We start from the raw sequence: 10,776 nt of genomic DNA on the forward strand, positions 1-10,776 counted from the left end.
ATTAATTTAAAATGCAAATTTTAAAAAGATAATCATTCAACATACTGCATTAAATCTTAAATTTTAAGTTTGTTTCATAAATAATATAAAAATGAAAATTAATTAAACTTTTTTTCTTCATGAGTAATTATTAGAATTAATTCTTTTATTTTACATAAAAATCAATATTTCAAAATATTTTTTGATAGGATGTAAAGAAAGTATTTTATCATTTTAAATGAATTGGTGAAATTATTGAAATAATTAATTAATTTGTTTAAAATAATTTAAATTTTTATGATATGAAAATTCTCGTTTTTTAATCATTAAACCTAATTTATTTATTTAGATGTTTTTCTAAAATATTTGATCATGCAAAACTTCATTTTTAAAATTAAAATCTGATTTATTATTTAATAATTAAAGATATTATTTTTGAAGAAGAAGGCACTAAAGTTATATAATATTCAATTTTAATACATTTATTTTAATTTAGATTATTTATAATTTTGACCAATAAAAAGAGCTAAGTCATACTTAAACTAATTGATTTCTATGACTTCTTAACTTGAAAAATAAATTTAAGAAAGTAAAATAACTAACTATATTTATTACTTTAAATCTATACAAGAGAAAGAAGTTTGAGTTGGTTAACTTTAAAGGTTATTTTTTTAAAAATTAATATTAAATACTTTTCCAGTAGCAGCATAACAAATTAATTCCTATTTTATTAATAACAATATTATTTTTAAATTATTGATCTAAGCTAAAGAGAATATAGCCAAGAGCTGCCTCATAATCCATTTCAGATAAAAAAATAATTTTAAAATATTTTAGTATAAACAGATCATAATAAAAATAATTTTTAACAGAATTTATAAAACAAATTTTATTATTTTTTAAAATTAAATTTATAATTTTATATTAAACAATTTATTTTTATAAAACCGTAAATCCTCAATAGAAATTGCTTTACGAATTGCCAGTTTTTAAAAAAATGTGTGATTTTTCAAAAGAAGAATTTTAAAAAATCTCGCCCGGCCCGGCTTTCAAAACCTAGCAAAAAATCATGGTGGATAAAATAAAAAATATTATTTATTATCTCCTGAAACATTTAAAATTATGTTATTATTAAGAATAAATGAAAATGGTGATAAATACAGAAGAATTTTTTGAATTTATGATTTCATTTTACGGTTCATAATAAAATTTAATTCAATAATTAAAGAAAAAATTTAAAGAAAAAATAAAAAATTAATTTAAACTCAACAATAATTAAAAATATTTTTTTTATTTACAAATTATCCTCCTAATTCGAAAATTTTCCTAATAAACTGATCTTTATCAAAAGTATAACTTTAGACTTGTATAAATAAAATGAAAAAAACAAAATTAAAATCGCTTTTTGATATTAAAAATAATTTTTCTTTATCAATAATAAAAATTTATCTTATTTTAAAGTCCTTCCTATTCAGTAGTGCAGACAGTAAAGTACTATCAATTGATGATATTTTTCAAGAAATATAATATAATTCAATTAAAATTTGAATGAAAAAAACTATAAATAACAAAAAATATAATATAATATAACTCATCGTAGAGAAATTACTTCAAGAAATATTTAAATTTTACAATCTCTTACATTTTTTTATAATTTAAATTTATAATTTTGCATCAGCTTGACTCTCATATAAATAAAAGTTTTTTAAATAAAGAGCTTATATCTTTTACAACTTGTAAATATTTTAGAAAAGATTAGAATTTGATATTAAATTTCTATTTTAATCACCATAGAATACCTTTAGACTCTTTAATTATTACTAATAATTTCCAATGCAATCAAAAATCTTGTTTATTCTTTATTAGGAATTAGGATAGTTTACATCTATTGAGAGATTTTCTATTTTTAATTATTTGATGAATAAAATAAAATTCTATACATCTTCTTAACTCTTTTTATCAGTATTTGAATATTATTGTAGATGACCTAAACTTAATTTTAGAGTTTTTAAATTTTACAATGATAAAATAAACTCATATAACTTTAGTCTATATCTTTCACCTTCAGGCATATCTTTCTAAGCAAAATTTATACTTAGTGTTTAAATGCAACTTACATCTTATTTGTATAATTCTTGAACAGATTTTAAATTCTTTATTTTCTAATTATTTTGAAGCTGTACTTAAATTGAAATAAATTTAAATGTATTTATATCTTCGGTAGTACTAAAAAGTGCTCTGCATGGATTACCGCTATCGTATTATTTTAAGAAATCCTTTGTAGCAATGGGTATTTAGTATTTCTGTAAAAATTTTATAGGCTGTAATAAACAATCAAATTTCTGAGCAAACCAATACTAAATATCACTAAATATGTATTGAGGGTTTTAATAAATATTTTTAGGTAAAAAAGTGTTATTTAATTGATATTCTTAGAAAAAATAAACACACTAATTGCAATTTTATTCACAATTAGCTGGACAATATTAAAAGCACTTTTAATATAAAGTTGCTTAACCCCAGTTTGTCTTATATTCTCTCCATTTAATATTTTTAGGATCTCCTACAATTTTATTTAATTTTAGAACCCTCATATAATGATTGCATAATTTTAAGTACACTGAATGTAAAACATGATGTGTAGGATTTTAGAAAAGATTAAGAAAGTACATAGCACTAAATAATCTATTGTCATTAATAATTTAATCAAATTGATTAATTTATAGCTTACTATCTTTTTCATTTTATATAAAAATATAATTCTTTTTCTTTTAAAAAAAGTGAAGAGTTAAATTTATAGGATCATCTGTTGACTTAATCAATTAGGTAAAAGTTTATTTTCTTTATTATTTTATCTCAAAATTTAGTTTGTTTTGGTCTGTAAAGAATATGTCTTCTTAAACATTTAAATAATGCATCATTTTTTGATAGAAGCGTAATTCTTACTTTTATTACTCAGTTAGTTATGCATTAATTTACATCATTTTATTTAATTTTTTTGATTTATTTTTTAATTAAATTAAAAATTAGATTTATTTTTTTAATTTCATTTAATAAGCAAATGTTTTGATATTTAAAGCCAAAATAAAAGAAATTAATAAGTAATAAGTTATAATCTGAATTAGTCACCCGCAAAAATATAAGAAATTCTTAAAATAAGTGTCTATATTAATAAAAATGTAATATATTTTATGATATTAGTAATTAAATAAAATTTTTATTTTCTCAAAACTAGAAAAAAAAATCATCATTTAACAGAAATAGAAGCTTAATTTAAAATATTATTAATGATCAAACTATTATTTATTATAATCCTCACACATATTTGAAAGTTAGTAAAATATAATCAATTTATTTAGTTTCTTTTCATATTTTTAATTAACTCATTTTATTCATTTTAGTTTTTTTTTTAAAGAAAGTTTAAAAAATAAATTTGAGTGTTAATATACCTTATTTCCTCATTAATTAAGACAACCTTTAGTTAAGGCCATTTTAGAAAATTTTTGGAAAGTTTTCATTTTTGAGTCTTAAATTCAATTTCTCTATCTCTTAAATTATAAAAATTACAGTATATATACAATAAATTCTTAAAATAGTGTCTGCTTTAATTATAATAAAAAATTTATTCTATCAAATATAAATAGCGTCAAAAATATCTTTAAAAATATTATAAAATCAATAAATAATAAATTAAAATTTGAATCTTTCTTTCATCCATAATATAAATATTATGAATTCTTAAAATATGTGTCTATATTAATCAAATAAAAGAATTATTCCTTTTTTTTGATGTAAGAACAATAATATAGAAGTAATACTTTATTATCTGATGAATAATTCTTTTAAATATTTTAGCAATTATTTTTTATAATATAAACTCAATAACTTTTTCATTCACTTAGCTATTATCTATGATAAATTCCCTTATTTTCAAGTTTGATTAAGTAACTCACTCACTTATTCATTCATTTTTATCATCCAATTTAATTTAATTTATTTACTTATTTTAATTTTAATAATAATATGAATTGATTAATAAAGAATTTTATTCTATTTTATAATTAAAAACTAACAAAGATATATTAATATTAATAGAAAAAGAAGGATAGAAAATTTAAAATAATAAGAATATTATTTAAAAAAACTTTTTATCTAAATAAGTAATAGAGTGAGTATTAATGATTTAATTTTATCATATATAAATTAATTAAAAAAAAAAAAGTTAGATTAAACAGTAAAAAATTATGTAATATATTTTAAACCAAAGCTTTCTAAAATAAAATTATTTTTTAAATACTTTTATGGTTTTAATGTAATTAATTTATTATTTTTTTAAAAAGTTGTAAATAAGTCTTTACAATTATCCTTCTATTATTTTTTAATAAGATTTTATATTCATTTTACTTATCCAAAATTATTATAAAAACATTATATATGCCATATTCTATTGATGTGTAGTGATTTTTATATTTTTAATAAACCTTGTAATAAAATTATCCTTATTTTAAAAAATAGCATACAGTAAATCTTCATATTAACATAACTAATTTCCACCTGCTTCTTTAGATTTTTTTAAGCTATAAAGACAGATTTTAAGAAGAAGAAAAAATGGCTATAGAAGGAGTCTAAATTAGTGAGAGCTTATTGTATAGAACTAATTTTCTATTAGAGTAGTAAAATGTAAATAAGAATTAAAAAAATCTTAAAGAAAAAAATAAAGCACAAATTTTTTTATAATTTGAAAAGTAAATTATGATTTATATTTTTAATCTTAATATCTTTTCTTATTTAAATAAATAAAAATAAATGAATCTATAAAAATACTACATTAATTACCTCAAAAGTAATAGGAAAATAATTAAAATCGTATCAAAATAAATTATCATAATTTAATTTATATTTTGATAATAAATATAAAAAATACTTTATTTTTTTAAAATTATTATCAATTTTCTCATTAAATATTTAATAAAATACTTTAATAATTTTATCTCAAATAGTAATTTCATATAATTTTTTCTAAAATATTTAGAGTTTATTTACTTTATATTTATAAATTAATATATATGTATTTTTGTTTTCAGTCTGATCAATCTTCAAATTCATGCCTCTCTCTTAATTTTTATGGTGAATTATTAATTACTTACTTATTTTTAATTTTTTTTAATAAGTATATTTTTATAGAACAATTTTTATTTCTTTTCTGATCTTTCTATTAGTTTTTATATTACTTTAGTTAAAATACCTAAAATTTGAAAACGAAATATTTTAAAATGATTATTTCTTAATTTTATTTTAATATAAAATAAGTAAATAAAAACTAATTAAATAAAGAACAAATCTAGAAAACTATTTTATATTGAATAAGAATGAATACCAAAAATATAAGATAAAATTCAAAGAAAATACTATACACTGTAAATGCTCATTGATTAAAGTGTATTTTAATTAAGGCATTTTTTTCTTAAATTTTTTATTTTGGCACTTTTTTTTGGGCAAAAAAGATACTTAGGGAATGCCTTAATTAATGAGCATCTACAGTATATGAGTAAACAATTAGTCATTTGAAATATTATTAATTGATAATCTACTCATTTAAAGTAGAAAATATATTTTTTAAAATAAGAAAGATCAAAAAATTACTATTAATTCTTAAAAAATTGTATACAAATATCCTAAAATATTTTCGTTTGCTGAAATATTTATAAATCTGTAAATGATATATTTAACATCAAGATTAAATTAAAATAATAACATTTTACATAAATATCTTACAATTAATAATGAATGGTAATTTTTTGTTGCTAATCAATAATTGTTAAAGGATTATTTATTAAAATCACTAATTTATTGATTTATATATATTAGCTTTCTATAAATTAGATTCTAGTTATCGCAAATTTAATTAGTCACAAAAAATCATACATTTATACATATCCATAAAAAGTTGATAAAATTAATTAAATAAATTGGTAGCCCCTAAGATATTTACACATATTTAAGAAATAATTGCAAACATAGCTAGAACAGATAATTTAGCCTAATAGATTATTTTATAATACACCTTATAAAAAATATTATTTGCCTCTAAAGATAAAAATCGATGGGTATATTTATAGTTTTTAACACTTCTACAACTCTTAACTATCTATTTATATGAATCAAGAACTAAATAGGTATTTCAAATATAAATAATTTCTTCAAAAAAAAATAATAATAACAAAAAAAATTAGTTAAATGAACAAATAAATCTTCTGCATACTTTTACTTGCATTACTCTGTTTAAGTGCAGCTCAAAATTTGAGAAATCTCTAAACAGATGGAAATGAAACTAAAACAGAAAAAAAAATATGTAATCCAGTAACTGGAGAATGCTGCATACCTAGCGAATCTGATTGTAGTTGTTGGTTTTACCTCTTGGTTGATAATGAATTTAAAGCATTTTATATGTGTGATGACTGAGATTAACAAACTATGATTTTATACTGTTTAAAAACATTTTAATATAGTGATACATTATTCAAGTATTTTATATAATATATATTTGTTTTTATCATCTTTAAATTAATTTTTAATAGAAAATCAATTATCTAGGCACTAATAAAAGTAAATGCTAATTTAATATACAAGCTAGTTTAATTTTTAATGCATAATTGAAATTATTTTTTCTAATTTAATGTATTTACTTCAATTTAATAAAATTTTTAATCAAATTATGAAATTTAAGCATAAAGATTTTTCAATTTAAAACTTTTCCTCTTTTTTAAAAAATCATCTTTATAGGTAACGAGTACCAAAGGTGTATTTCTTAATTTATTATAAAATATATATTTATAAATTAATAAATCTTTGCATTTCAACTCTATTTAATATATTCTATGTAAATTATTATTGCGTTTTCAGCATCATTATTGATATTTTTTATAAGTTTTTTATATCATTTGCATAAATAACTGCTATATTCAGATGTTACTAATATATTTTAAATACAAATAAGAGAAAAAAAAACAATCTGATTAAATAATTAATAAATTTTAATCATAAATTTGAAATTATAAGTGAAGAATTAATTAATATTATAAAATTTCGTTTACAAATATATATAGTTTAACATATATAAACTTATTGTAAAAATAATAATTTATTTAAATTTAATTTTCTTCAACATGTGTATTTGCATTCTTTAACTTTTGTGCAATCCCAACAATCACAACCTTCTTCTCCAATAAGACATTTTACTTCAAATTCAACTTGACGGTATAACTTAATTGTTTTGGGTTTTTATTCAGCAGCTTAAGTGACTGTAGTGAAAGCACATAAAACTAGAAGGACGAGGAGAGCAAAAATAGAAACTTTCATTTTGAGATATTATTTTTAATTTAAGTTGTTTTTTTTTTAATTATTTATTATGAGGTTTAAATATCATATCTCAATTTAAACAATATTTATTTGATTTCAACTACTAAATGTATTGATTACAACTTTCAATTGAATTAAATACAGGTTTTTCTTCCATTAAAATATAAAGCAAAATAGTGAAAGCTAATAAAAATAGTCTTCTATAATTTTTTTTAGATTTTATGAGCTAAATGAGGGCTTTTAAAACTAAAAGCAAAGGTTTTTAGTGACATTAGTTTTAAATTGTTAGGATAAAAGCGATTACATTGTTTTTCTCATTTAAATACTTTCCTACCCGTTAGGTATGTATATCTACTAGAGTCTAGTAAAATAAATAGTAAATTAAAATTATATAAGCGAATTAAAAGCTTAATTTTATTTCATCTAAAAATAATGAAAAGAATTAATTAGCTTTTAGAAAAATCTATGAGCAAAATTAATTAATTAAAATAAATCCCCTAATAAAAATAATTAAGAAAAACTCAAAAGCCTTATAACAAAGATATTTATTAACTAATTTAGCTACACTTACACATCATAAAAATTAAATTTCTTCACAATTCAACATAAATTTTTATGCAGAAAATAGATTCTTTTAATAACACAAATTTAATTCTAATTTGGTAATAAATTAAAAAAAATCATTTTGAGAAAATATTCTTTAAATAAATTGATGCTCTTTTTTCCATATTGAAAAGTATTAAGGGTTTTAAAAAAGTAATCACATATCACATTCTAGCTTGGAGATATTTAATGGACTAAAAAATTAATTGAAAAGCATTAATCGAATTTTTATTGATTAATTGTTTTATCCAAAATTAATTCTTGGTATTTAGCTAAATTAAATATTGTTCATAACTCTATTTTCTAATCTGGACACACCTTTATTCAATATTTTTTAAGTTCCAACATAAATTTTTCGTAAAAATAAGACATCTTGGAAGTATTTGCATGCATTTATAAATGAAATTACAATTTTAAGAACTGTAAAAAGGTGTCAAAGTAAATTTTGCGCCATTGTATTATAATAAAAAGATATTTTAGCTTATTAGTTATAGAAGACATTCAAGCTTTGAAGAATATAATGAAAAAATTAATTAATTGTGATTTGTAACAAAATATTGTAATTTCATGAATTCAATAATAATTAAAAAATATCTTAACACCAAGTTTTTACAAAATTAATCTATTTCGATATTTATTTAATTCAATTAGTTTTGAGCCATAGCATTAAAACATAAATTTGCTATTGAAGAAATTATTCATAAAATAAAATACATTTTACTGAATTTGAAAATATATGGATCGAAGCAAAAATATATGTAGTCATAAAATTAAAAAAACTCAAGTACTAAAATATTTAATATCAATAGGTTTAAGAAATTTTGTACAAAATAGTTCATAGAGCAATAAATACAATTATAAGGAAGAAAATAATAATAATATTGTGTTTTACTCAATCTCAAAACATAATTGATTTTAGTGGTAATAAATGTTAATTTGAGTTTAGTATAGGTCTTATGGTAATAAAATAAAAGTTAATTACTTTTAGCTCATATTATTAGATATATTAATAGAAGAATATCTATCTCCAAATTTTTATTAATATAAATTTAATTAAAACATAAAGCATACATATATTAGTTTTTGCTTTAGTTCTATAAATTATTATGAATCATCAGAGTTAATTACATAAAAAATATTAATTGAAAGTGTAAATAAATATTTCAAAAATTTATCTGTTCTATAAGAAAATTTATAACTATGGAAACATTCTTAAAATATCCTTTTAAAATACTAAAAAATTATATTTAAAACATTATTAAAATGATTATAAAAAATAAAATAAATACTTTTACAATTTATTTAACTAAAAATAATTTAAACAATAGCTTCAATTTTTCAACACAACTATTAATTGTATTATAATTTTTAAAATAAAAAAAATTAATATTCCAAACGATGTTTTTCAGATTTAAAAATTAAGAAACATCAATAATTTTTAAAACTTCAATTTGCTTTTTTAGTATTATATAAATTTAAAAAATAAATATAGATAAAATTATATATTATATAAGCTTATATTAATTAATTATTTTAGTTATATCATTTATTTTAATATTTTTAACTTTATTTCCTTACTTTAAAATATACTCTTTTAGATTAATTATAATAAAGGTTAATATTTTAAAGATTTATATATTATAAGAGATAGGTTAGAAGAAGTTTTTGTTCATAAAAAAATATATTAATATAAAGTGTATGAGGTAATAAAAATATTAATTAAAATTTAGTATTTGTGTCTGAATATAACAAAATTTTTTATTTTAAATCAAATTATTTTTAAATGAAAGCTATTAATTATTTTATATTTAATTTGATAGATTTCAATCCAGCAATGCATTTATTTATTTAGGATTTTTATTATTACTAAAAATAATAATCAAACGATGAATTAAGAAGTAAAAAAAAATCTTACATTCTTTAATTTAATAAATAAATTGAAAATTAAAATAATGTTCTATAAGTTGAATTAATTTTCAATATTTTTTAGATTTAAATAAATCAATTATTAATAACTTACAAATTGCAATTATGAAATATATTTTTTATTATAAAATCATAGTTTTTCTTAATATTATTTTTTTAGAAATAATATTTTTTAACATTTTTATTTAGGATTAAATTTTTAACATTTTTATAAGAATATTAAAACCTGCTATTCTTTCTATTTTTTCTTTATATAATGGATTAATAATTTTAAAAATATTAAGTGAAGCTTATCAATTTATTATTAAAAGAAAAATTTGGCTTACTTATCATTAAAAGCAAGATTAGAAAAAACATCTTGTAAACAAACAATTTGATATTACAAATATTTAAGAGCTATTATCATTAAACAATTATTTTACATAGATCAATATGTAATATACTAAAAATAATAAATTGTCCATTAAGCTCTCAAGGCTTTATCTTTAAAAATAATTTTTCACAATCTTTGTTGAAAATTCAAATTAAAAATTAAATTATTTTCTAAAATTTTAATAAAAAAAGTATTTTAATCACTTAAAATGGTAATTTCTTTAAAGTATAAAAATACTTAATGTAGAATAATCTAATAATTTTAGATTGCCTAAAAGCCCATATCTATCTCTATAAATTTTGGCTCTATTTCTTAATTTTATTAATAATTAAATTAAATTTTTATTTCCTTTATTATTGATAAAAATTATGATGACTAGATCCTAATATGTAATAAATATCATATTTATCTGGATTTAACTTAACCCAAATAACAGATACCCATCAAAAATTATTTTTGCTTGTTTGTGAATAATAATTTCATTATTAATGTTTATCATCAAATTGACTAAAATTTAAATTAGAAACTATTTTTTG

At 17.9% G+C, this 10,776-nt stretch overlaps 4 protein-coding genes across 4 annotated transcripts; 1 reads left to right on the forward strand and 3 right to left on the reverse strand. All coding sequences in view use genetic code 6, as the record gives it.

The window, feature by feature from the left end:
- Positions 1-446: 446 nt before the first annotated feature.
- Positions 447-783, reverse strand: TTHERM_00422210 (hypothetical protein; the record flags this gene model as incomplete). The annotated part of the gene is made up of 3 exons (XM_001013696.1): positions 447-541; positions 595-633; positions 672-783. The coding sequence occupies 3 exons, from the start codon at positions 781-783 to the stop codon at positions 447-449; spliced, it is 246 nt and encodes an 81-aa protein (XP_001013696.1).
- Positions 784-2,043: 1,260 nt separating this feature from the next.
- TTHERM_00422220 (hypothetical protein) lies at positions 2,044-3,029 on the reverse strand (the record flags this gene model as incomplete). Its single annotated transcript, XM_001013697.2, has 2 exons — positions 2,044-2,073; positions 2,121-3,029. 2 exons carry the CDS (start codon positions 3,027-3,029, stop codon positions 2,044-2,046), a joined length of 939 nt encoding a protein of 312 aa, XP_001013697.2.
- A 3,187-nt stretch (positions 3,030-6,216) lies between these two features.
- TTHERM_000422226 (hypothetical protein) lies at positions 6,217-6,441 on the forward strand (the record flags this gene model as incomplete). Its single annotated transcript, XM_012797036.1, has 1 exon — positions 6,217-6,441. The coding sequence occupies one exon, from the start codon at positions 6,217-6,219 to the stop codon at positions 6,439-6,441; it is 225 nt and encodes a 74-aa protein (XP_012652490.1).
- Positions 6,442-7,140: 699 nt separating this feature from the next.
- On the reverse strand, positions 7,141-7,338 carry TTHERM_00422240 (transmembrane protein, putative; the record flags this gene model as incomplete). Its single annotated transcript, XM_001013699.3, has 1 exon — positions 7,141-7,338. The coding sequence occupies one exon, from the start codon at positions 7,336-7,338 to the stop codon at positions 7,141-7,143; it is 198 nt and encodes a 65-aa protein (XP_001013699.1).
- Positions 7,339-10,776: the final 3,438 nt, after the last annotated feature.

The sequence above is a fragment of the Tetrahymena thermophila genome (assembly GCF_000189635.1).
Source record: "Tetrahymena thermophila SB210 genomic scaffold scf_8254671, whole genome shotgun sequence".
NCBI classification, from domain to species: domain Eukaryota; phylum Ciliophora; class Oligohymenophorea; order Hymenostomatida; family Tetrahymenidae; genus Tetrahymena; species Tetrahymena thermophila.